The 26,467-nt window shown below is 40.3% G+C and overlaps 1 protein-coding gene across 4 annotated transcripts; it reads left to right on the top strand.

Annotated features, from left to right (window-relative positions):
• The first annotated feature begins 125 nt into the window (after positions 1-125).
• On the top strand, positions 126-26,398 carry INTS7 (integrator complex subunit 7). Of its 4 annotated transcripts, XM_077175891.1 has the most exons (21): positions 126-253; positions 381-503; positions 1,959-2,105; positions 4,623-4,760; positions 5,225-5,271; positions 5,774-5,973; positions 7,016-7,138; positions 9,838-9,955; positions 10,905-11,039; positions 11,593-11,690; positions 12,330-12,569; positions 13,260-13,397; positions 14,107-14,313; positions 17,769-17,963; positions 18,730-18,833; positions 19,215-19,283; positions 20,315-20,447; positions 21,646-21,744; positions 22,562-22,747; positions 23,630-23,945; positions 23,979-26,398. In XM_077175891.1, the coding sequence occupies exons 1-20, from the start codon at positions 141-143 to the stop codon at positions 23,924-23,926; spliced, it is 2,910 nt and encodes a 969-aa protein (XP_077032006.1). In that variant the 5' UTR covers positions 126-140; the 3' UTR covers positions 23,927-23,945; positions 23,979-26,398. The 4 variants fall into 4 exon arrangements, 3 of the variants coding, with proteins under 3 accessions (XP_077032006.1, XP_077032005.1, XP_054486474.2); XM_077175890.1 differs by having other exon boundaries at positions 23,630-26,398; XM_054630499.2 differs by having other exon boundaries at positions 374-503; positions 23,630-26,398.
• The last annotated feature ends 69 nt before the right edge of the window (positions 26,399-26,467 follow it).

The raw sequence follows: 26,467 nt of genomic DNA, 5'->3' as shown, positions 1-26,467 counted from the left end.
TCATTGGCCAGCGGCTAGCGCGCCGCGCCGCGCCCGCCTCCTCTGATTGGGCGGTGCTGGGAGGCGGGGCCTCTAGGCCACACCCACCGCGCTGTTCCCGCGGCCGCGCCGGGTGGGCGGGGTCAGGCGCGCGGCTGCACATGCGCGGGGCCGGCGGCGGCAATGGCGGCCAGCGGCAAGTCCTTCCTGGCGGACGCGGGCTATGGCGAACAGGAGCTGGACGCCAACTCCGCCCTCATGGAGCTGGACAAAGGTGACCCCTGGGCAGCTGGGCCGGGGTGGGGGTTTCGGTCGGTACCGCTTTACCCAGGGCAGGGTGCGGAGGAAGGAGGCGGGCTGGAGGTGCCGGCGGTAATTGTGCTGTCTCCGTTAGGCCTCAGGTCTGGCAAGCTCGGGGAGCAGTGCGAAGCCGTCGTTCGTTTTCCGAGGCTCTTCCAGAAATACCCGTTCCCTATTCTCATCAACTCGGCGTTCCTAAAACTGGCCGATGTTTTCAGAGTGGGGTGAGTGCTGCCGGTCGGCTCCTGTCCGTTCGGGTCTGATCCGTGGGAGCACACCGTGCCTTGGAGTGTCCTGCAGTGGAGGCTGGCGCGTCGTGCTCGCCTGCCAACACCCCTGTGGTACCCAGTCTGTTGTGGTCGTGCTTGACTGGAACTTGTTTTCCACTTCTTTAGTGGGCTTGAGTGGCTGTGAGTGGTAACGACACAGTTCCTTTCCTGATTTGAGGATTCTCTCTCTGACTGGTTTAAGTTCACTGGTGTAAGTTTTGCTCTATAAGTGCATCCAAATCGTAACTCCTAAATGGATGGATGATCACATGTGCAAATCGAATCTCTAATGTGAAAAGTGCATATTATATGGCTCTACGCAGATATTTACTGTATGTATTTTGATGTATTGATTAGTAGTGCTGTATTAACATTTTAATAATATGATAAATGTAGTCTTGTAGTTAAAAGGTAACTTTTGTAGTTAAAATAAGAACTATGTAAGTGGGATTTTTTTTTTAAGAAAGGATTGAGGCACTCGCACCAGCTAGCAGCCACAAGGCACCTAAATCTTTCAGAGAAAGAGAATTTGTTGCCCCATTATCAGAAGAAATGAACTTCTTACCTCCTCGAAGGTGCTGTTAGGATTAAGAGGAAGAAGTTGACACAGACCAGATAGAATCCTGTGTTTGAATGGAATTTATGCATCATGTATGAGATGTATGAATATGCAACAGGCTATTGCTTTTAAGGGTTAATCCAGGTGTCCTTTTTTGGGCTCGTGCTGCCCAGAAGAAGGTACCCGGACGTCCATAACTCTTTGTCTCTGTTGTCTCATATTGTCCTAATTCAATTTGTCCAAATTATTATTACTCTAATTGTATTACTATTTTTATAACCATTTTATTACTATAAAACTTTTAAATTTTTAAAAACAAGTGATTGCCATTTTTCACATCTATCAAAACTTGAAGTACAGCTTTTCCACGTGCCTGCTGTCTTAGTGATGTATATAATGGAATCAAAGCTGCTGCTTAACAGCTTACAAAGGTGTACGCTGATGTTGTGGAAACTTCACTCTTGTCTTCAGGAAGGAAAATAAATTTGCTCAGCAATTGACAGTGGTATTTAAGACTTCTCTGTCTTAGTATTGAATGTGTTTTTCCAGCAGATCTGGATCCCTGTGTGTGCACAAAACAGCCATTTGCTTACACCCCTCCTCACTGGTGTCAGAGGTTCATTTCCCTGGAATTGGGCTTTAGTTTGACACTATCTGAACTAGAAAATAAAGCAATAGTATGTTAATGGTCTCTATTTTACTGTATCAGTCTGCTCAAATGTTTCTAAAGCATAGATATCTCCTTGTTTTAATTTGCTCCCCAAAGTTATAGTTGAGTAATTTAGTATTTAACGTGCTTGAATATTTGTTACTAAATAGCCTGACTAAGAAATGTGTGTATTTTCTAACAGGAACAACTTCCTGAGGCTATGTGTGCTGAAAGTTACTCAGCAGAGTGAGAAGCACTTAGAGAAGATCCTGAATGTGGATGAATTTGTCAAGAGAGTTTTCTCAGTGATCCATAGCAATGATCCGGTAGCTCGGGCTATTACACTCCGGTGAGTATGGCAGGAGGGATCCTCATTTACTTCAAATCTGGTGAATTGTTCTGATTTACTGCAAACCTGTAAGTCACTATCAATGTGCTTGTCTGGAATAACAAGACCAAGTGCAAGGTGTTGCATCTGGGCCAGGGAAACCCCTGGTATCAGTCCAGGCTGGGGATGAACAGATCAAGAGCAGCCCTGCCGAGGACTTGGAGGTGCTGGTGGATGAAAAGCTGGACATGACCCAGCAATGCTCACTGGCAGCCCAGAGAGCCAAATGTGTTTTGGGCTGCATCAAAAGGAGCCTGGGCAGCAAGCCAAGGAAGGGGATTCTGCCTCTCTGCTCCCCTCTGGTGAGACCCCTCCTGCAGTGCTGTGCCCAGCTCTGGGGTCCCCAGCACAGGAAGGACATGGACCTGTTGGAGGGAGTCCAGAGGAGGCAACTGAGATGGTTAAAGGGATGGAGCACCTCTCCTGTGAGGAAATGCTGAGAGAACAGGGATTGTTCAGCCTGGAGAAGAGAAGGCTTCAGAGTGCTCTAATTGTGGCCTTCCAGTTCCTGAAGGGAGACTACAAGAGAAATGGAGAGGGACTTTTTACAAGAACCTGTAGTGACAGGACATGGAGAAATGGATTCAAAGTAAAGAGAGTAGGTATAGATAAGATATTGGGAAAAAAATCTGTATTGTGAGTGTGGTGAAGCACTGGAACAGGTTGCCCAGAGAAGCTGTGGATGTGTCATCCATGAAAGTGTTCAAGGCCAGGCTGGGTGGGGCTTTGAGCAACCTAGTCAAGTGGAAGATGTCCCTGTCTGTGGCCAGAGGTTTGGAACTGGATGATCTTTAAGGTCCCTTCCAGCCCAGGCCATTCTGTGATTCTGTGAGTGAAATAAAGGAGGGTTTTTATACATGCCTCATAGAGTTAAAAGCCTCACAGAGTGAAAAGAAAAGCTGTCTTTGAAAGGCATGAATGATAAGGATCGGTGATAAGAAGAACAAGGTAATTAACTACTTATGATGGTCAGAATTTTGTGGATGGTCCCAGGCAAGAGAGAATTTGCAGTGTTGAAATTTTGTGTACACCAGAGAAGAAAACTGAATCTGTATTATGTATAACCCAGACAGTAGCTATATGCAATATATCACATCTTGCCTAGGATATTTTTAGACCAAGTGAAAGTCCTTCCTTTTGTGGCTCAAAATGTTTTTTGTTAACTTGCAACCAAAACTTATACGAACCTTGTTATGCTTGCACCTATTTTTCATTCTGCCTTGTCCTAGCTGGAACTGCTAGTTGATCTCTGATCAGTAACTTCTAAGGAAATGCTGTTATATTACTGATTGCTTTGAACTTCTGGGAATCAAGTGGGAAAACAAAATTAATCTGTCTTCCATGCCACTGTCCTGCTGGTTTGGTGTCTGTGTCTCTAATGCTATCCAACATGATCCTCTTAACTGCATCTTCCAGCCCCTGTGCAGGTGAATTCAAATGTGAAGAGAACACTTGTGGTTTTTTATATTCTTTTTATACCTCCATCTGGAACTGTTATTGATTTCACTGCTGGGAGATGGGAGGTCATTAGCTAATGACCTTTGATTGATTAGGTCATATGTCCATTTCTTTTTTCTTTCAATATTTCATTTGAGATTATGTTTTCATGCCCTGGTGTCTCAGGAATCTGTAAATACAATATGCCTGCATGGTTTTTGTAGTTTCTGTTCAGTGCTCTAATATAAGATTGCAGTTGTTGACTGGCATTGAGGGTTATCTTCACAGGCTGCTACAAGTCCCAGGAGTCCTCTCAGTTTGCATAAGTACTTCAATTACTAAATTCACAGGATACATCAAATAAAATATTAAAATAGCTGTTGGTTCAACAGTTTCAGTTTAAAATCTTCTGTTGATTTTTTTGTCCTCTTTGAATAGTGTCAATAAGGAAGAACTTGTTGAAAGAAAGAGCTGCTTAAACAAAACTTTGTCTGTGAAATTTTATTGCTGATAACTGTGTAAATATTTGCACAGAATTGTAGCTAAAATTACCATCAGTATAAATCCTACATTTATTCTTCTTTTAACTGGATAATGCTAAATATGCCTGAAAGGTATCTTTGAAATATTTTTGGCAAAGTATAGACTACTTTTTTAGCAATTACACAAAAAGTGATGCTACTTTTTCACTAATAACCTTATCTTAGATCAGTAAAAGATGTTGGAAATAAATCATGCCATAGTGAACTCTTAATTTTAAAAGAATTTTTGGTAAGTTTCTCACTGTGCCAATTTCAAGCTAAAAGTTATCAAAATGTAATGGAATTTTTATCAAACCACTGATGCAACCCACACAACAAAATCTGTTTCATTTAATGACATGTTTACTTTTAGCATTTGCTTGTTTCTGTAATAGTCATGAAAGAGCATATATTTATATAAACCTAGCCTTTTAACCAGTCTTTTTTACATTTTTATTTGGTTTCATCATTTCTTCATGATCACTGTTCTTCCTGATTTTGCTGGGATTTATTTCTGCAGGATGCTGGGCAGCATGGCATCTATCATTCCAGAAAGGAAGAATGCACATCACAGTATTCGCCAGAGTTTGGATTCCCATGACAATGTGGAAGTTGAAGCTGCTATATTTGCTGCTGCCAACTTTTCTGCACAATCTAAGTAAGAACTATTTTTTTCACTTTTTCACATTACAGAGAATGGAAACTCCATTAACACTGACATTCACAAACCTCTCTATTTTCTGTTGTGCTGTCCTTTATAGCAAAACAGTTACGTGCAATAAAGATGTAAGGAAATCTGAATACAAGTTCAGCAGATTTTTTTTCTGAAATAGAAAGCTCATAACTATGAGAAGTGGAATAGCAGCTTTAATCATTAATTATTTGACAGAAATATTAGTAAAATGTAGTGCTGCTTGTCAGTTTTTGAAAGCTTTCATTTTCTCATTTGGTCATGCCCTCTGTGCAGTGGTTCTGAAAAGACTCAGGTTTTGGCAAGCACTCTTTTGTATAACTTTTAATTGTTAGAACACAGTGTTTGGTAGTTCAGTCAAATTTTTTTTCTATTTTTAATGACTTAATTTTTTATTTTTCATTTCACCTGATACTTTCTTTTCTCCACAGGGATTTTGCTGTCGGAATATGTAACAAAATCAGCGAAATGATTCAAGGTACATTTGTATGTTGAATGATAAGGAGGAAAATCTTTCAGAGAAATTAGAGTTCTTTATTATTCATATTTACATATTAGATATCAGAATTCTGTTGTCCTTAGATGATTCCAGTTTTTAAATTAGGTGACAAATAATCTGTCTGGTTATCTTAAATCCTCCTAAAATTTAAGTTTTTGAAGCACTTGTTTGGTACAGAATAAAAGCCCATCTATAGTGTGATGAATAAACTTGCATAGACTCTGATAGGTTGCTTCAGATGAGTTAATTTGTGTGTTACCTGCAGGGAAGCAAGGAGCAGCTTTCTCAAACAGCCATGAAAGTGCTTGATAGTGCTGTCATTTCACACCTAGCTAGAACATGAGTTATTTGAAGCCACTGCAGGTGTTTGCACAATCTCCTTTCAGCAGTGGTAGCAATCCAGACATACTCTGTGCCTCACAACTGCCAAAAAACGCCAGCCCAAGGACTAACTCTGGCTGTGTTTCTTTCCTTATTGCAGGTTTGGCCACACCTGTGGACCTGAAGCTGAAGTTGATCCCTATTCTGCAGCACATGCACCACGATGCCAGCCTGGCCTCCAGCTCCAGGCAGCTGCTGCAGCAGCTGGTGACATCCTACCCCTCCACCAAGATGGTCATTGTCACCCTGCACACCTTCACTCTGCTTGCTGCTTCTTCTTTGGTTGACATTCCCAAGCAGGTAACTCTTCCTAAGGCATGCCTTCCTCTTGAAGTACAAAGTACATTTTAGAAGCACTCAGGTTCTCCCTGCTGATCAAAACAAATAGTGATGCAACCACAGGAGTTGGTTGTTCCTGTGCTGTTGAGGAAGAATACCCTGAAAACTGCTGCTGCTTTGATATTTTTTACCTTTTCTGATTCCATTTCTAGGTGACTGTATCAAACACACTACTCCTTTTTTACAGTTCATAACATGTCTTTTTCTAAATCAGGGATTCAAATCAACAAGGATAGATCAGCATATGGGAAAATAAACACCCTGACTTTTTCTGAAGAGACTTCAACTTGCCTATGGAAGCCAGGCTTCACTTTGCATTTCTGTATATTGTCTTGGGTTGTGAGTGTGCCTTTTGCCTTTCTTTCATGCATTTAAAGTGCATTTCTTGGAGAATTTTGAGGAATTTCAATCAGTTCCTTAAATTCAAGACTATAAACCAAGTAGTGGGAAAGCAGTGATGAAAAAAATATAATGCTTTTTATGCTCTGATAATGAGCTTTTTGGATGTGATTTATAGAGCAGGTCTGAACACAGTGTCACTTGAGACTCATCCAGCTAGTCTTTGTAAAGGAGTCACAAAAATCTATTTGCTTTCTTTCAGCCCTGTACAGCCATGCAAGGCTGGTGTCTGTGTCTGTTAGATAATGGCATTGATCTGTCTGAAACTCTCTCTGCTGTGGCTCACTTCTGTATTTCAGATGATGCTTCTGACGGTGCCGAACCTCAGTCTACTGAAACAACATGAGAACACTTAATGTGCTGCTTTTATTTTTTTATGGCAGTAAACATGGAAATTTAGGCTGTATTTCTGCAGCACAACAGCCAATACTGCATAAAACTGATGTAGCCAGGGTGGGGATGGAGACTAAAAGCCATGGCTGGCATGTTCATACTTTCTCAAGTTAGTTTTCGCTCTGTGTGCTCAACATTTCTTCCTGAGTGCTTTTGAAAATACTTCCTTCTAGTAGCATCACTTTTAAACAATGAATTTATTTTCTTGCAGATTCAACTTTTGCTGCAGTACTTGAAAAATGACCCCAGGAAGGCTGTGAAGAGGCTTGCAATCCAGGATTTGAGGCTGCTGGCCAACAAGACACCACATACATGGAGCAGAGAAAATATTCAGGTCTATATGTTTTTTAAGCTAAAGTTTATTATGAAATTTCCCAAGGATTTGTAGAATTCTTCCCAGAGGAATGATTTGGGTGGTAAAGGAAGGAGTAACATACATCTCCATACCCTTAAGTTAGGTTACTCTGCCAAGCAGCCTAGCCAAGCATTAATGAGCAGCTCACAGAATGTCCTCAGTTGGATAAGTTGACACTCAAGGATTGAAGCTGAAGCATTATTACCAAGGGAAGGCATGTGCTATGTAGGAAGCCTCTGTACCATGAGGAAGTAGCTTTTCCATCTGACAAACTCATTTCAGGTAACAGACATGAGAGCTGAGTGTTTTTACACTGATCTTACCACAATGAGTACACACCAATGCTCTGGTGCAAAACAGCCTCTGGGATTTGTCAAAACATGTTATCCAGCCAGGGGTACTTGAAAGGACAAATGGGATTTTGATTTCATTTCTTAGAATTAATGGGGTTTTTGCAATGGTAGCTTTGTGACTCCTGTTGTACCAATGAGAAGGTGTTTATAGTGCACCTGTGCTATTTGGGGAAACTTGTGTTATGTTGTAGATGTTACTGCTGCCTTCTTTCAATCACTGTTGCATATGAATTTTTTCTCCTTCCCCTTTTTCTGGTAGAAATGACTATGGAAAATAACTTCAGTTTAGATTAATGGGAAAGTAAATATTTCAAGAACTTAATGGCAGAGGGTTACAGCTCTACTTTTTCCTGGGTCATTTTTTCTTTGCTTTTGTTACTCTTGGAAGCTACTTGGATCCTGTCCTGTTGGAGCATAAGGCATCTGGGAGAAAAAGCTATGCAGGTTTTTGTTAACAATCATGTGAGAAATAAAGCAGGTTCTGCTTTGTCCCCAGTTCTTGGAGATGATGGTTTGGAGTGTGCAGTGCTTTTTGCTTTAGTGAACTGCTTTATTCTTCATAATGGCTTAACTCCAGAAATTTATTTCCTTTTAGGAATTTTAAGGAATTGTGGATTTTTTGTGAAGAAAATGCTACTCTATCCCATATTTCAGTAGTAGCTATGTCAGTACAAGTGAGAGGCATTGATAATTTGGCTTTCATTGTCATGTAGTGTTTTGAAGTAGAGTGGGTGACCTGATGGTTGAAATGCATAGGGAAAAGTTCCACTGATGTCAGAACTGAACCAGTGACTGGGTGAAAACAGAGCTAATTGTCTGAAGCTTGCTACTGCTTGCTGAATGGCATGCAGAAACAGAGTTTTTCTGACTTCTGAAATAACAAGTTGACATTTTGAATTGGGAAGTTGTTCTCCCAACAATTGGAGATAATATAAACAAATACTATTGTTTATACAACAAGGACTGGAACAGCCCCTCATTTTCTTGTGACAAGGCCTGCCGCTTGTACCTTTTTACCAACAAACATTGGTTAGTTTCTTCAGCATTTTAAGTACCTTTTTACCAACAAACATTGGCTAGTTTCTTCAGCATTTTAAGTACCTTTTTACCAACAAACATTGGCTAGTTTCTTCAGCATTTTAAGTACCTTTTTACCAACAAACATTGGTTAGTTTCTTCAGCATTTTAAGTCTGTCCTGTGTAGGTCAGGTGGGAAGTTTGGTCTGTGGAGGCTTCACCAATTTCTAGCCATCAGCCTCAGAAGCTGTTGCTGCCTGGAGCAGTCCATCCTGCTGACTCCTCTGTGCTCCTGGCAGTGTTCACAGTCACTGTTTCAGATATGCCCTGAGAGCTGATCTGACAGCACTGGAGGAAAGCATCAGTGTCTTGGGAGACATCAAGCCTCATTTTCTACCCCAGTCATTAGATCTTCTCTGTCTGTTGGTGTCATTCTAGTCAGTGGATTAGCAAAATACTAATTGGTGCAAATCACAAATATGTTTAGAATTTAACCCTTACAGAATACATATACCTGATAAGAACATTGTGGGGTTTTTTTAATGTTCTATGGAACTAATTATGTTATTTTTCTTTTTTTCATTATTGGCTCTTCGGCATTCAGCTTTGGCATGCTCTAAAGCAGAATATACTTATATTTTCTATTTATGTCTCATATTACTGTCCCTCCTGTTGACTAAAAAAGCATCCAAAACCAGTGTATGACTAAATTGTGAGCAATGTTGGCATAAGGAATTGAGAACAATGTGCATTTGCAGAGTTATTCAAACCTAAATGTGATAAGACCTGTGATAAGATCTGGCAAAAGGCACTACAAATGAGTTAGAACATAAAATACCCCTTAATTTATTTATCAAGAACCTTAAACTCCTGTTGGACACCAATAGTGCTAAAGGAAATGGCACTTGAAACCTTGCTCTTCAGAGACATATATAAATATATGTCCTTGCATATATAACCTTGCAGATTGTTACAATGCAAGATAATCAGTATGCCTGAAACTATCTTAAAATCCTTTATAATATTGGATCAATGAGACCAGATAATATTTTTGCCACTGATTTTTAATTAATTAATGACTTATAATTGATGTTTCCTAGCATATAGGACCCACTGTCACTTTTCTGCAAGCCACATCCTCAGTCCTCTAAACCAGATGCTTCAGGACTTTGCTTTTGATTTTAGTACAGTATTTTCTGTGGGAAAAATCTTGATTCTTAAAACTTCCCAGAGAAGTGCAACTAAATTCTCCATACAGATAGCTCATGCTACTTCTCACCTCTATATTTTTTTCCTGCTGATTTTTAGGCACTCTGTGAATCTGCTCTAAACACTCCTTATGACAGCTTGAAAATGGGCATGTTATCTGTTCTTTCCACGTTATCAGGGACCATTGCCATTAAACAGTACTTCAGCAGTGCTCCAGGTAAGAAAACTGGATGAGATGGTTACCTTTGGCATTCTAATAGCTTGGTTTTCTGCTGCTGATCAGTTTCATCTCAACACTTTGTAGCATTTTCTAAAACTATTTTTGAACTTCAGAACACTGAGGGTCAGACTGTGTTCATCATGTATGTAAAATTAAAATGGGACACTGTGTAGTTATGAATAATGGTGGTTTTTTTGTGTTTTGTGGGTACTGTGGTATATTAAAAAGGTTTTTGCCTTTGGGTCTTCAAGTTTTCTTCATTTTGTGAAGGAGCATGTTGCCTCTCAAATGGCTGACCTGTGTTCTGCTTAAGCTGCTTTGAAATCATGGATATGCATAATTTTTGAGTAGTAGGGAGGCTTCGTGGTGTAAGAGTGGACTGCCGTGTTACTGTTCCACCCTTGTGGGCTTGACAGTAGTACCAGGTGTCACCAAAATATTGTGACAATATTCTGGAGAAATTTTAGAAAAAGTAGACATTTAAAAGTGATTCAAGGTATCTTGTTCTCAAAATTATGATCGCACTCTTTTTTCTTCTTGAAAGCCAGACTGCCCAAATGAGTGCTATGAGCTCAAATACATGGGCTGCAGAAATGGAAAAAAAATAGTACATCCTCTTCAGTCATTCTGGCATGGCTTAATAATTAATAGGCTCACCAGCTTTTTTTAATCAGACATAATATTTCTTAAGGCAGTATTTCTCTGAGTCCTGAAACAGAACATTTGGAGCTAAAGGTTGATTTCTTATGTGTCTAACTTGTGTAGTGTTCAAGAACGAAAGAGTCTCTGGGTTTGTCTGAAGAGAAAAAAATATTTTCATCCTATTGTTTAAATGTAAGAAAAAGCCCTAAATCAATATAATGGTTTTGCAGAAATGTACTTAAAGATCTGTGGTATATTTATGGACTGTGCAGTTTTATGTTCCATTTGCCTTGCTTTTATTTAGGAGCAGCAGCTACAACTGCCAGGTCATTTGATTTGGTAAAACTAGCACAGGAGTGCTGTTACCATAATAACCGTGGCATTGCAGCTCATGGAGTGAGAATTCTGACCAATATTTCAGCCTCTTGCCAGGAGAAAGGTAAGGGAAAGCAGGGGCAATGCAGTGGCTCTGTTTGCAGCCAGGCTTATGCACTTAGCACGGATTAACTCGTCCTGTCTGTGAACCTGGATGTAAGTCTGTCTGATCCCTCAGGCTGGTTAGGGAGAATGGGCACTGTCATCTAGTATGGCCTTATGAATGGTTGGGAAGGTTCCGTCTTTGTCTCATTTAGAGAAAATTACTGCCCACAATAGAACTCGTGCTAAATGAATGCTTGTTTGACCTTTGCCGTAAGATTAGTGAATTGTTGGTCAACTTGTGAAAGCACTTTGCACAGAGCCTGTTGCAAAATAATAATAGGGCATTTAGAAGTCTTAGTGCCAAGATTTATGCATGCTTTGCAAGTGTCAGTGGGGCTGCTGAATAGTTACCCAAGAGATGGAATGACAGAATTGTTTCTCATCAAAGTAAGGCAAAGCAGAAATGTTAGGAAGATTCTTAATTGTCATGACTGCAACAGCAGTGCAAGCATTACACCAGCTATGGTCAGAGAACAGAACAGAGAACAAACTAACTCTTTCTCTTTTTGTAGATCTTCTGCCTTTGGAGCAAGATGCAGTTTTTGGCTTAGAAGCTCTTCTTGTTCTCTGTAGTCAAGATGATAGCCCAGGAGCTCAGGCAACCTTAAAGGTGACATTACTGTTGTCTTCCCCTTCACAACTGTAATAACACCTTGTGTAACAGAGAGGCTGGTGTGCACCAGATCCTTTTGCTGGAAGCATAACAGACTGGAGGGAAAAGAAGATTTTTTCTGGTTTGCCCATAATCAGAGTTCAGAGCAGCAGAGAAACTGAGCATAGCCATAGTACAACTCCTCTCAACTCTAGGATAAGAGGATTGTTGCAGATGGCAGGGAGCATTCCTCTCAGAGGAACAGCTGTAATAAAACATGAACATTGGATTGAGGTGTCTCTGGAGGACAAAGAGAATCTTGGAGACAACTTGCTTTTTGGAGATGGAGATGCATTTTTATAAATGATTATTATTTTCCCACTTCAGAAACCATCAGTGATTTTTCTAGTTATTTACCTTAAAGGCTGGTGGCGTGAGAGACTATTAATGTTTCTTGAATTTGTGATGCGTTTTAGTGCTGGTAGCTCAGGAACAAAGACTTGGGCTCTTGGAAAAATCTCATCTTTTGTAGAGTACATAGTTGTGAAAATACCAGATGAGTGTTTCTGCAGTCCTGCTTGCAGCTAAGTAGGTGGGCCTGGCTTTGTTGGTTTGAGGCCATTGTGGTGACGTTCCTGTGGGCTGTGTGAGTTGCAGATCACGCTGACCTGCATGGTGAAGCTGGTGAAGTGCCGCCCCCACCTGAGCCAGTCCGTGGTGGAATCCCTGCTGGCACAGCTGCACAGTGCCCAGGACAATGCCAGGATCCTCATGTGCCACTGCCTGGCAGCCATTGCCATGCAGCTGCCTGTCCTGGCAGATGGCATGCTGGGAGACCTAATGGACCTCTATAAATTAATTGGACAATCTGCCACAGATAAAAAGCAGGAGCTCTTGGTAAGACCTCCCTTGATGGATAAAGTCTGTATTAACAATTGGGAATGAACTGTATTTTAAAAGGCAGCTAAGGCATTTGTTATGTGTCCAGGTTGATGTGCCAGTCTGTAGCCACTAGTTTCAATTTTCTTTTAACTTCTGTCTCTTTATGTCAGTGTTCAGTGTAAAAATATCTCCTAGATGGAGCTGTACTATGCAGTGTATTCCATTAGATTTTCCAGCAGATGGCACTGCTTAGGCAAACGTGGCTATTGAAATTATTGGGGTGTCTCTAAAGTAGTGTTTAAAGGCCAAATGTCAGCTATCTCCATTTATATAGGGTGCTCTGAGGCAAATTACTTAATATACTGTAAGAGAGAAAAATGCTTTCAACATGTGTACTTGGGAAGGAATTTGAATTTTAAAAAATAAATTAGAAGCTTTCTGTTAAATTACTTGTAGCATTTGAAATATTTCAACTAAAAGGCAGATTAGAGATTCTTTAAATGAAAGTTGCTTTTATCTACAAGAAATACTTGGATTGCTGTAACTATTAAAAAGATATATGACTGAGAAGTTTTGCAATTAGAATATGTATATGTAATCTTCTATGTAGTTTTGAGCCCAAAATAAAACAGAAATGGCTTTTTTTCTTATTTTCTTTAGTTACTGAAATATAACTTTCTTTCTCTCTCCTCCACTCTCTCCTAGGTTTCTCTTGCCACAGTGATATTTGTTTCCAGTCAGAAAGCTTTGTCCACAGAAATCAAAACTGTTATCAAACAGCAGCTTGAGAATGCCTCCAATGGATGGACAGCCTACAGGATAGCCAGGCAAGCTTCCAGGATGGTAAGTGAAAATACCTGGAGAAAAATGGTTTGCTGTGATTGAAGGAATTGGCAGGGAATTCTTTGAATTGGATAAGGGAATAAGGAAAATTGTAGGACTTGGGAGAAAGAAGTGAATGGGGGAAAAAAATAAAATCACTTTCCCTTCTAATTCCCTGGAATGCAGATTCAGATATTCAGAATTTGTGACACTCATCCCATCAAAATGGTTTTTTATTTATCCTTTTGAAGTATTTGAGAAGAAAGTAAGTGATGTCCTGGCACTTTGTTGAGCACATGCCTAATCTGTATTGTCTGACTGCTCTTCAGAATGTGAAGGTCATCCTGATGTATGGTTCTCTTTCTTCAATGTGAAGAAAGGAAGAAAAATATACTGTTTCCCTTTTCCCTTAAGTAAATTCACAGTTGGGGTTAGAATTACACAGAAACCCTAGTATGAGATGGCGAGGTAAATTTCCATGGTTTTTTCTCATCTTATTGAATTATCTTGTGTAAATAAATACTATACTTTTTTACAGGCTAGTATTTCTATAAAGTAAGCACTTGTGCTTTTATTTATTATTAGCATTGCCACAATCAAATAATTGAAAAAAGTTTGAGTGTTTCTGTTTGAAAGCTGGAGATGTTCCTGTGTTCTTATTTGTGTAAGTTCTGTGGAAATCCCCAGCCTTCTTTCACGTCCCCTTTCAGAAACATTCTTGTCATTACAGGGCAACCACGACATGGCCAGAGAGCTGTACCAGAGCCTGCTGACCCAGGTGGCTTCAGAGCACTTCTACTTCTGGCTGAACAGCCTGAAGGAGTTCTCCCAGGCTGAGCAGTGCCTGACAGGGCTGCAGGAGGAGAGCTCCAGCTCCGCGCTCTCCTGCATCGCCGAGGCACTCAAGTCCTACCACAAAGGGATCGCCTCGCTCACGGTCAGCACACACCTCTGCTGCTGATGTTTCTGCTGCTGCAGCGTGGCTCCTTGGGCTCTGTTCTTAGCTCTCTGAAAAGTTCTTCAATAGCTCTGGCATCTGCCAGACTCTGTTTGGTTCTCCTCTGCAGGCATCACACACTGCATCTTGAGAGAACACATCCTATAACTCAGCGAAGTGTGATTAGCTAGATTTCTCCTTGCTTTTTCTTCTCCCTCCACCCCTCATTTCCTGCCTTGATCAGATCAAATGAAATGTGACAGATCTTGTTTAAATTAAAGTTACAATACTTATAGTTTTCCACTCCTTGCTTTGGGTGAATAAAAGCTATTGTAATAGTCAAGCCTGGGAATTGGCCTAAATTGGCTGCTATCTTCTTGAAATATACAGAAGGATTCAATTGTCTTCCTCCCTCCTGCTGAGCTCATGCTGCCTTCTATTTGACAATGTGATCTCATGGAATCATAAAAGCAATCTAGTAAGAAGAGGAAAGACAATTCAGTTTCATCAAATCCAACTGGTACCTGCTTTTATATAAATACTTTCTGCTTCTCTGAAGTGGTAAAAATACCAAGAAGCTATGTGATGTCTGTGAACATAAAAAAAAGTATTAATGATTAGGGACCTTCAGTTCCTACTGTAAAGTTGCTTCTTAAGCAAAGATGATCCAGCTTCACACAATACTTTTTCATATTTTAGTTTCCATGAAGCAATCTTTACATACAGTTTCTGTATGCCTTTTCAGTGAAGCTGCTTTGTTGTTTTAGTTACTGGACAGTTAGGGTCATGACAATTCAGACATTAGTATTTAATAAAGTTCAGATACTAAAATTTATTAATAAAATGTCCCTGAATAAGCTTCAATGACATAAATTTCCACTTTTGTCCTCTGAAAGACCCATGAAGTGTTTGTCTTTAAGTGTTGGCTAAGTGAATCAGGCTTTTAATTCAACACTTTGAGATTTCTCTTACATCAAGAAGACATTGAGAGGAGGACCTCATCTAATTAGATGTTAATATTTAATACAGGCAGGAAAATAACATACTTAAATAGGTCATACTGTGATCCAGTAATTTAATTACCCCTTCCATGGAGTTTGGGGCTTTTTTTCTGTTGAAGGATTCCTGTCTTCATCTCTTCTGCTGACTTCAGTTCCTGTTGCACATAGTGCTTTTCTGGGCCCAGTGCCCTCCTTATGGATGCTTGTGGTCCAGAGGAGTGAGTACAGGATTTGTAGGTTAGAGGGGAGGAAATTGGGTATTACTGCTGGTTGTTGCTGACTTGTTGCATTACTCTGGACAATTTCCCAGCTGTGCTTGAGTGTATCAACTGCAAAAGGAGCCACTCACTGCTTGTCTATAGAACTGAGCCTCTCCAAGGGGAGCAAAGTGCCACAAAATGTACATGACAGCCTTGCTGCTGAAGGCTTCTGCTCTCTTTCTTCTGGCTGGAGCTCTCCTGTTGTGCTGTTTCAGTGCAGAGCATGACAGCCCTGCTGGTACCACACACCAGTGGTGCATGTGATGAGGCTGGTGTAGCTGCTCCACTTTGTAGCTGGAAAACACAGTGTCAGTAAATCTCTTGCAGATGTTCAGCCAGCCCAGTTTAGCAATGATGAAATGTTCAGACAGTGCCTTGTTGGAAAATTTCTCAATTCCTCCTTGATAAACATAAAACTCTGTCTTGCACTGCAAAGCGTTCTTTCATTGGAGTTAGTGCACTTGAGGGAAAGAAGTCCCTCTGCTTTATGGATAAGAGTTTCACCCTGTGGGAGAGCAGGGACTTGTCAGGGAGCACATTGACCACAGTCCCCATCTGCCTTGCTGTGTGCTTGGTTGTACAGTTAGCAAAGGTTTTGAATGGGTCCTGCTCTTTCTGGCACAAATCCTGTGTCTCATTGGAAGCATTGGGTTTATTTTTCCACTGCTGCTAATCTAAAGATGATACAAAACTTGAACCAAGCACTTATACAGCCATTGGTTAAGTAGCACCAATTCCAAATATGTCAAGTGGTGGTGTTTGAAGAACTTGGCTGAGCCAAAGAAATACTTCTGTCACTTTCAGAAAGAATTGTAACTCACTCACTGCCCATGGCAGATAAGGTGAATTGCAGTATTAATGAGACAAACTTGTATTTCCATTTACAAGATTCAAGTCCAATTTGTGCTACTAAAAAGTCTGTATTTTCTGATATGAGTACTTTACTCTTTAAAAGCATGTAGTCTCTGTAGAGCAATTACAGTGCAGTGTAGCCCTCTTCTACAGAGGGTTTTCTGAAACCATCCTTGCAAAATAAACTGAACAATTCCAGTTCTTAAGGGTTTTTTTGTGCCCTTATAGAAGGAAAAGCAAAGTGATAGATAAGAGAGGCTTAATGGTTTAAATATGAAATAAGTCTTATTTTTTCAGTTGAAATCTAGGGCAGTAGTTTAAAGTGGTTGCAGTGGGCTGATGTTTCCTCACTTTAGCCAGCAGTGGGCCAGTTCTCAGATGATACGATGCTTTGTGAGAAACCAGTTGGCTGGTTTTCTGCCAGCAAAGAAATTGTTCTTAGTAAGGTTCTGGGGTAGATTATAACTTCTTGCTTTGAGAAGTGACCTGGTAAGGCATAAGAAGCACTGGCAAAGACAGGCATGAGTCCAAGAGGAAGTACCAGTGCTTTGTTTTTGGAGAGGGCTTGTTCTTCTCAAAATCCAACAGTTTAAGAAAAATAAGTAGTGGATTTTTGGCTTAACTAGTATCAAACCTCGAGTACTGCAGTTTACCCCCTCCTGGGTGTCCTAAACTGTCATAGATGCTTCTACAAGTCAGATAAGCTTTTAGGGAGCAAAGCTTCATAGAACTGTATTTTCTGAACAATAGCAGCTTGTCTAGTCTCCTGGAATTCTGTTATTTACTGTTCTTAGTTACCACTAGACTGTGTCTCTTGCCTTCATCAAATGCAAGGTTCAGTGCCTTCATAATGTCCCCATCCATTTCCCAGTTCCAAAAACAACACCCCTTCCTCTTGCTGTGGGTAACTTGAGCCAATTCTTTTTCTTCTAGCTGATGCAGAGAATCACTTTTTCAGTCCTTTTGTTTCTTGTTTGCCATCCAATTCAGTGTATTTTTTCTTATGGTAAAGACTATCTGGCCTAATGTCATTTGAAGTCTAATGGCTTGGCATCGGAAAAAGAGGAAATAGATGCCCTAAGAGTATCTTAACTGCTTAAGTCACATTTGTTACAAGGGTGCCATGCTTGGAATATGACTTAGTAATTATGTAACTTCTATGTCATTTATATTAGTATGATTGAAATTGAGCAACACTGTTAAATGTAATTTTAAAAAAAAACAGCTTTTAGAATTGAACTTGAGGATTCCGTTTTCTGAGACATTTCAGTGACACTGCAGTGTAATTTTATCATTTTTGCTTTTGACCTAGTTTGCCAACATTCCTATTACTGTGTTTCAGGCTGCTAGTACGCCACTTAATCCTCTGAGCTTTCAGTGTGGATTTGTGAAACTCAGGATTGACCTTCTGCAAGCTTTTTCTCAACTTATTTGTACCTGCAACAGCCTAAAAACAAGTCCACCCCCAGCTATTGCCACGACCATCGCTATGACATCGGGAAATGATCTCCAGAGGTGTGGCCGCATCTCCAACCAGGCATGTGCTCCTGTTCCACTCTTGTGCAGTTGTGTTTGTGACTCTGGTATGAATTCTGCTTCTCAGCAAACATATTTGACAAAAGAAATGAAAAGTAGTTGTGAAGTGGGTTTTGGTTTTCACCTGTAGCTCTGAAAACACCTGCCTGTAGCAGGCTGTGTTTTGAAGGTGAATGTGCACATGTGTTTTCTCCCCCAGTCACACACACAGCTTCCAGGGATATACACATAGCAAGTCACTTGGTACACTCAAACTTGCAGCAAGGCTTTTCACACCTTGCTTTGAAACACCTCAGACACTCTGAGTACACTAAGGAAGAATAGATATACCTGAGGATGATTCTGCAACTCCTTTTGCTGAGAGTTGGCAACTGCCTTGGTACCGTACAAACCTTGCCTTGGTACCTCCTTGGAACCAAGGAGGTTTGCTTCTAAATCCAGCCAGTGGGTGGTCATTGAAAGACAGAGCAGTTTGATTTACCAGCAGGGGATGGAGGAGGTTGTTGATGGAGTTTTTTTTTTCTTTTGCTTTGTTTTTAACCCAAGGAGATTTTGTTGGTGCAGGAAATGTACCTGTTTAATGCGTGGATAACAGTATGTCACTTTGGTAATAATTTTTTGAGTGAAGAAGCAAGAACTTTATAAACTTCTCCAATGTGCCACCTTATTCCTTCAGTGTTGTATGTTACAGTGTAGTGGTTTTCTGGATGTGTGGGGCTTTGTTTTGCATTATTTTGTGATTTTGCCTAGTAACATTGTCTCTGCAGATGAAACACTCAATGGAGGAATTCCGAAACTTGGCTACACGGTATGGAGATCTCTATCAGTCATCTTTTGATGCAGACTCAGCAACTCTAAGGAATGTAGAACTGTATCCTTTAAAAATCCTAGGGTTTGTCCACTTTCCTTCTCATGTGCACAGCATGAGGCATAAGAATCCTCTTTTCTTTTAAGACTGCCATAAAGTAATTTTGAAAATAAATAACAAAAATTAGCTGCCAATTGTTTAAAGGCCATTTGAAAATAAACATTGCCATATTATTGTTTGGAATTACTTGTTAAAAAGTTACAACACAAAAATTGGAGCAGCTTATAACTTGGTATTTTCACAGTTCTTGCTCTCTGTTCACTAAATGGGTAATGACTGTAGGATTACTTCACAGTAGCAAGGAAAAGTGACACTAAATACACTGCATTTCTTGCTTTAGGTGCCAACTTTGAAAGTCTTTTAGCCCCTTAGTATTAATATCAGACAACAGCAGAGCTGCCTGTTGATTTCACATGCAATAGAAGCTCTGATTTTGGATCCAGAATCTGCAAGGTAGGTTTGATAGTTAACTTCATACTCCTTTTCTGCTTATTAATAAATCCTTGGAGTTTTAAGCCTAGGAATTCAAGGAATGTTCAGGAAGTTTTTCAGTAGACATTTCTAGTTATATTCTGAGCAGGCTTGAGGATCTGTTGTTGCTGTGCTGTACCTGCCAGACTGGGGACTCTCTTTTAGGTTCTGCATTTCACACTGATTTTGCTCTTGAGAGCACTATACTGGAGTTATCTTAAATATAGACTTGAATTTCTAATCTCTCCTTTAGCCACTTATTTTGTTTCTGTTGTTGTGTATTAGATCCCATACCTGTTGCTTGGACTTGTAACTTCACCTTAGCTTCCTTCAAAGTTGTGAAAACACATGCACTAAATTAGTTCAAATTTTTAATGTAAAGCCATCACCTCTGGCTCTTTTTCTAACAGTGAACTTAAATCCACTAGAAAGCAACGTTGAAGTTCTGATGTATTGAATCACTGTTTAAAAATCCCAGGCTGAGATTAAATGGAAATTAGTGTGGATAAAATCTCTCTGTGATTTTAAAGCTGGTAATAAAAGTGAACATCCTAAGTGACTGTAGTACTCATTATGAATTAAGCATTGCTTAGAAGGTGTATTAGTCAATGAGATAGACTTCTATTCAAAGGAGGAGATTATAAACTTGGAGATTTAGTTTTAATTCTGACTGGCATTCTTGCTATGTGCTGTGAGATTTTCATGACACTGCAGGGTTAAAAAAGCCAGGGGAAGTAAGTATGCTGAGTCTGTTAGACCTGTCACTGCTTCAGCTGAGAGGGTGGGGACAAGAAGTGGTGAATAAATGGTAGGTAAGAAAGATTTAAATGTAAAGGGCAAGTGTTATAGTGGAAAATAATTTAAAGAACAGAGTAAACAGTTTGAGAGACATTTCTTAATGGATTTCATGTTGTAATATTTGTCATGTCTGTTTGGTAGTGTGCCTTCCAGGTTATGATGAGGAAAGTAAGTTAGACATAATGAAAAGTTTCATTTTTTTTCTTTTTTTTTAGTTTCCAGGAATATAGCTCAAATGGAACAGCTCATGTTGAAAGTGAATATGAAAGAAGAATGATGTCTGTATTTAATCATGTGCTAGAGGAAGTGGAATCCCTCAACAGGAAGTATGCTCCTGTGTCTTACTTGGCAAGTAACAGTTTTAAATGTATATATTGTCTAGAGAAAAGGGCCAAAACCCCAGAACTCCATATATCTGTGGTAGGCAAGAAGCTGGGAAGCATTCTGAGTTAAGTAACATTTCTGACTCAAATGGTCTCTACAGAGACACACTTGTTTAAAAATACTTCAAGAACCATTTTGCTAAAACATCTGTAACCTTGCTGGTCTGATTAAAATTAATACTTTTAAAATTCCCATCCTAAGAGCACAGCAGATGCTGATAAGGTCACTGCAAGAGCTGTCAGACCCTCACCACCCTCACATGCAAAGCCTGGAGCACATTCTCCTCATTCATGTTCTTGCTGTGAAGGAATTCTCTCCCTGCCACAGAGCAGCCTGGCTTTGTTCCCTGAGCTGCTGGTGGTGAGCCCTGTGCTTTGGGAGTGTTGTGTTTCTCTTATCAGTGCAGGGCATCAGGGAGCACAGTGTGAGTGTGCTGGTGCAAACAGTGGGCTGATAACACCCTCCTTACAGGGCTGGTGCCTTTGGCTCTTGCTGCTCATGAGCATCCTGAAGCTGAAGTGCATGTTGGTGGGAGCAAGGTGGTTTGGCATGCTTGGCATCTGTTTGCCTGGTTTCTAAAACCAACAGTCCTCACCAATTCCAAATAGACTAGAGGAGTAAATAATGTAAACCACAGCAAAGGTAAAGCCTGTACACTTAGCTGTGGCTGGCTGCACACCAAGGCAGCTTGGTGACTCCAGTGGCAGTGCTTGTGTTCATCTGGGCCAGAGGCATGGTGCAGCACGGAAAGAAAGAGTAGACAAGAGGCTTGAAACTGAAGTATTGCATTAAGTTGTGATAGATGCCAGGCTTTTTGCTTGGAGGGGAGTTGTTTTTTGAGAGTTTGTGTGTAGGAGTGTTTCAAGCAGATCCTGCTCTGTGAACTCTAACACTAGGACTGGAAAGATCTGTATTTTTCTTTTGCTTGACCTCCTTGTTTTTTTTCCAGAGCAGAATGCCTCCTCCAATAAGGGGCAGAACATAAAACAGAGAGGCTGAATATAGTCATTGTAGTCTTAGTGGCTATAATTCTATGACTGTATTAATACATTTTTGGACTTTAAATGGAAATTCCTGCTCTTTCAGTAGCTCAGGTATATATCTATTTCCTGTGTCATGAATTATATTTTTTCTCAGTTGTTTTGGCTCTTGTTTCTTGCAGCATACAGCTTGTCTGTGCAATGCTGTCATTGCCTTGTTGAAGGTGCCCCTTTCATTTCAAAGGTACTTTTTCCAAAAGCTGCAGTCTACAAGTATTAAGGTAAGTACTGCTCAAATATGGCCTCAAATTTCTTTAGAAAGTCTTTACCTCATGAGAAGAGCCCTACTGAAGGCACAAAGCTTAAGGATTTTTAGTGAAGATACATAACTGCAAGTGGCATTTGGGTTAACCTGTTAGGAGTAACTTGAATAGCATGTATGCAGGGTTGTTCAGGACCACTAGACTGTCACTTAGGCAAGCAGGATTCAGTTCTTTGATTGCAAAGTCTTAAAAGTAAAATGTACCTGGATTTTTTGTTGATTCTGAGTCTACAAAGCTAAATAATTCTAGTCCTGGAAGGGCAGCTTTTATAGATTTGTATTTGGTTTTCTTCCTTTCCCTTTAAAAAGCAATGTTCACTATCTTGGAAGAAAATTGTCCTATATATCAGCTCAGTGACTTAAGAATGACTAAATATGACTAAGGTCATGGGGGTTTTTTTGTTTTGCTTTACTCAAGTGCTCCTTGTTTCTGGGAAAAGGGAAAGCCTTAAGTTTTATTATTTACTCTTACTACATTTTGCTTCTTTGTTCAGCTTCATATACCTATGGCTGTTCTCTGGAAGATTTTTTTCCACATCTTTTGAAGAAGTGAAGTAAATGAAACTGATTCAAAGATAATATGTGGTATTGCTGATGATGTTTATTAAATAATATAGTCATGAGTCTCTGATAAAGGCTGTGTTTCCATTTGCTGATTTTCCTACCCAACCTCTCTTGGATATTTTCCTATAAGAAGGTGTCCTGTTTCATCCTTGAATTTTGTTTGCTTTTTTGGAGGCTTATAATTACATTTTGCTCTGTTTATTGTATTCCAGCTTGCTCTATCCCCATCTCCAAGGAACCCAGCAGAGCCTATAGCAGTACAGAACAACCAGCAGCTGGCACTCAAGGTGGAGGGAGTGGTTCAGCACGGATCCAAACCAGGCCTTTTCCGTAAAATCCAGTCTGTCTGTCTCAATGTCTCTTCAGTGCTGCAGAGCAAATCTGGACAGGACTATAAGGTGTGGATAGAACAGAGCCAGGAGGAGTCTTAAGCTTTTTTGCTGTTTTGCTGTTGTTTTGTTTGTCTCTGGGTAGCAGAATTCCCAGGATGAGATGAATGGGGGTGGTTCTGTGATCCTTTCATTCCTGCCAGTTGACATTCAAGCAATGGCCAGGGCCAAGCATAACTTGTGGAAGGGATCTGGGATTTTTAAGTCTGCAAGATGTCAATACCTTTTTGTAACAACTCTTCTTCCAAACAAAGAGGCTTTGTGATGTTCAGAACAAGTCGTGAGGAATCTGCCTGAGATGAGGAAAACTCAGCCTAGTTATATATCATATAAAACTCCACAGGGAAAAACAAACAAACCAGGAGTAGATTATTCTCTACCACATAGTCTCTAGAATTTTTTATAGTCATTTTATGGTTCTTTTATTTTGTTTGTGGAAATCATGAGGACAGACTGTCCAAATCAAATAGCATCTGAGGAGACACATACTAAACTTAAGTCAATGGTTTTATCAAAGGCTGCCTGAGGTTTAGGTTCTGCTAGCATGTGATACTTAGTGAAAGGCCTGTTTTGGTGGGTTTTGGGGTCAGGTTTTTGTTTGTTTTGCTATTTGGGGTTTTTTGAGGGAGAATAGGAGAAAGTTAATGGCTTGTAAAAGGTTACAGGGCTCGGAAGTGTGTGATGTTTGACTCACATTACTTTGTGGAAAAGTAGAACCTCAGGTGGAAGATGACTTGTTAGGTTGTCAAGCTGTCTCAAGTATGCACATGAATTGGTTTAGGAGAATTGCAAACAGATTTTTCCTTTTTTCTCCTCTCTCCTTCAAGTGGAGACCTGAAAACTTATTTTTGGCAGGTTTATGATGTTTTAACCTTCCATCTGTGTTCTTAGATCCCTCTTGACAGCATGACCAATGAAATGGAGCAGAGGGTGGAACCGCACAACGACTACTTCAGCACGCAGTTCCTGCTCAACTTTGTCATCCTTGGCACCCACAACATCACCGTGGAGTCCTCTGTGATAGACTCAAACGGTATTGTCTGGAAAACTGGGCCTAAAACAACGATTTTTGTGAAGTCTCTTGAGGATCCATACTCGCAGCAGGTTCGCCTGCAGCAGCAGCAGCAGCAGCAGGGCCCGGCCCCGGCGCAGCAGCAGCAGCAGAGAACGGCGTACTCGCGCTTCTGAGTGCCACCCTCGCCCCAGCCTGCTCTGCTGGGACTGCAGCAGCCACCCCAGCCTGCTCTGCTGGGACTGCAGCTCTTCTGGACACTTCTTTTTTAAAGGCTTTTTTGAAGATGTTTTTACTGCAGCCTTCTCCTAGAAAGTCTCAGATGCCAGTTTGTTGCTTCTTAAATTATCTGGAGTAAATTCGGACTTGATTCAGCAGAGGCAGCTGTTCAAATCTGGAGTTGTGCTCTTACTGTAAGAACTTGTACCTGATCTCTAACTTCTGTTTACAAACCTGTTCCAGCAGGCTCCACAAACTGCAGTGGACACTAAGCTTGTTCACTGGTACTTTCCATGTTTTTTGAAGCACATAGTTTCTAATGTCAGGCTTACAGGACATTGGGAAACACTTCACTTTGGCTGGTTATACAGAAATGAGTGTAATACCAAGTGTGTATCTTTTAATGTGAAGCAATTGGCAGGAATATCCAGAGATTCTTTTTCTGACATTTTAATAGTAAGTTCCAGTATTTGGCTGGTGTATGTATGTTATTAAAATTCTTCAGCACTACTTAATGCATGCAGCTGGAAGAAAAAAAATTGCAGTTCACTTGTGATACCCAGTCACTGCAGAGGGAGGAGACTGCTTCAGGGGTTGCTGTCTGGGGAGTCTTGCAAGAGGCAGAGTTTTCCAGGTGGGAATAATCACTGTCTCTCAGATGATATGGAAGATATTACCATGTTGTTTTTAAATTTTCATGCATCTGTATCTCTGAAACCTTTTCTTTTGTAGGGTTTTTTTTATTTGCTCTTTTTAGAGGGAAATTAAAATGAATGACAGCTTGCAAGTAAGCAGCTCTATTTTTTAAAAGGAGTCTTTTATACCAAAACTTTGTAATCTTATGTGTTCTTTGACCAGCTTGCAAAGCTTAATTGTTAATTTTACAGGAACTTGAAATAGAATTTTGCCAATTCTAGAAATTGATCCAGAATAATTTTGGAAATACACTGCTTCACACATCATTTTCACACTTCCTTTGTGATATAAAAGGCTGAACTCTATCCAGACTCACAGGCAGTAGATCACATAGCATGACCTTCACCTGGTCTTCATAAATACTCTCTGCTTATCACTCTGTAGCAAGGCAGAACCCACTTGAATGAGGAGGAGGAGGGCTGGCACTTCTTACATAATTCAGTTTGTTAATCCCTCTCTTGGAGCAGAAATTTTTATTGTTATTTTTTCAGCAAAATCCCATGATACTGTTATTTCTTCAATCTGATTTCATTCTAGAGCTGACTGGAGTTTACAGGTTTTGCTTGCTTCAACTGCAGAGAATATGATAATGAATTGCTGTAAGGTGAGGCTTCTTTTGCATAGCAGGATGAAGATTTTTTTTGCTGTGTTTTCCCATAGTAGTTCCTCTTGGCTGGAGACTATCCAAAAAACCCCAAACAAACTGATAGTGATGATGCTATCATACCTTGGTCAGGCTGTAATCCTAACTGGAAATGGTAACTGGGAGGCAAGGTTGAAACAGAAGACACAAAATTGGTGAAAAGTTGACTAGCATCCTCTGTAAATGATTTTCCTTTTGAGCAAGAGACACAAAGTGCCACAGCCTTTCAAGCTGACTGAGTGGTGGTTTCTGTCCCACTTTTGTGTTTCCATGCCCATAGTTCTGGGTGTGTGTGTGTGTGTATTCAGCTGTATGCACACAGGCATATATGTACCTGTAGCTACAGCTGGTTGAGTGGTCCAGAAAGAGATGCCTGGCCTGCTGCTGTGTATGCTTTCTGTCAGATTAAAGAGCTGAACTCTTTGTGGTCAGTTGGGTTTTTCCATTAAAGCCATAGATCAGTTATTTACCACAAAAACCTCTGTATTTTAATGTTAAAAAAAAAAAAAAAAAGACTTACAGATCAAAGAGGTTTTTTTTATCCTGCAATTTGAATTGTTTCTTGCTTTTATTGACCAATATGTTGGTGGAAACCTTTGATGGTGCCATTCCAAAACAACTCAGAAATTACAAGACATTTCCATGCTGGGGAACAAACTTTTCTCAAAAGCCATGTGATGTTCAGAGTGGGAAAGCCCTGCTCTGGCCTGAGGCTCAGCTGTCTGTGAGCTGGTGAGAGTAACCCTACTACAGCTGAAAAAAGTGTTCCTCCTTTAAACACATCATCTGCTCACCTGATCTGAGAGGCCTCTAGAACTCCAAGAACTTGTATCATTTTTAAAGCCCAGCAAATAATACTTGAAGCCTGGGAATCTGGATGTTAGGTATGGGAGATTGCAGGGGGAGGAAAATTGCAATTGCTGCTTTATTGGAAATTACCTTGTATAGGAGGGTGGCTGTACAAATACCTGTATTTCTAACAAACTCTGAAGAGTTTCTCATGCTGATTCATTTGCAGGTTAATTATATGTGTGTGCTCATCAGGAAAGGCCCTGGATCTATTAGTAAATTCTCCTTCTATGTAAGCACAGTGCTTTATGTTTTCTTGGATTTGTAGTGAGGTAATTTTCTGTGTGGGGAGATTTTTTTGTTTACTAAC

This window comes from Agelaius phoeniceus, chromosome 3 (assembly GCF_051311805.1).
Source record: "Agelaius phoeniceus isolate bAgePho1 chromosome 3, bAgePho1.hap1, whole genome shotgun sequence".
Taxonomy (NCBI): Eukaryota; Metazoa; Chordata; class Aves; order Passeriformes; family Icteridae; genus Agelaius; species Agelaius phoeniceus.
This window is presented reverse-complemented; position numbering and strand designations above follow the sequence as displayed.

Bases quoted from the DNA above. Each gene is read 5' to 3' on its own strand.
- INTS7 (XM_077175891.1), top strand. From the start codon at position 141: ATGCGCGGGGCCGGCGGCGGCAATGGCGGCCAGCGGCAAGTCCTTCCT. The intron at 504-1,958 runs GTGAGTGCTGCC...ATTTTCTAACAG, and splicing joins GCCGATGTTTTCAGAGTGGG to GAACAACTTCCTGAGGCTAT. The intron at 9,956-10,904 runs GTAAGAAAACTG...GCTTTTATTTAG, and splicing joins GTACTTCAGCAGTGCTCCAG to GAGCAGCAGCTACAACTGCC.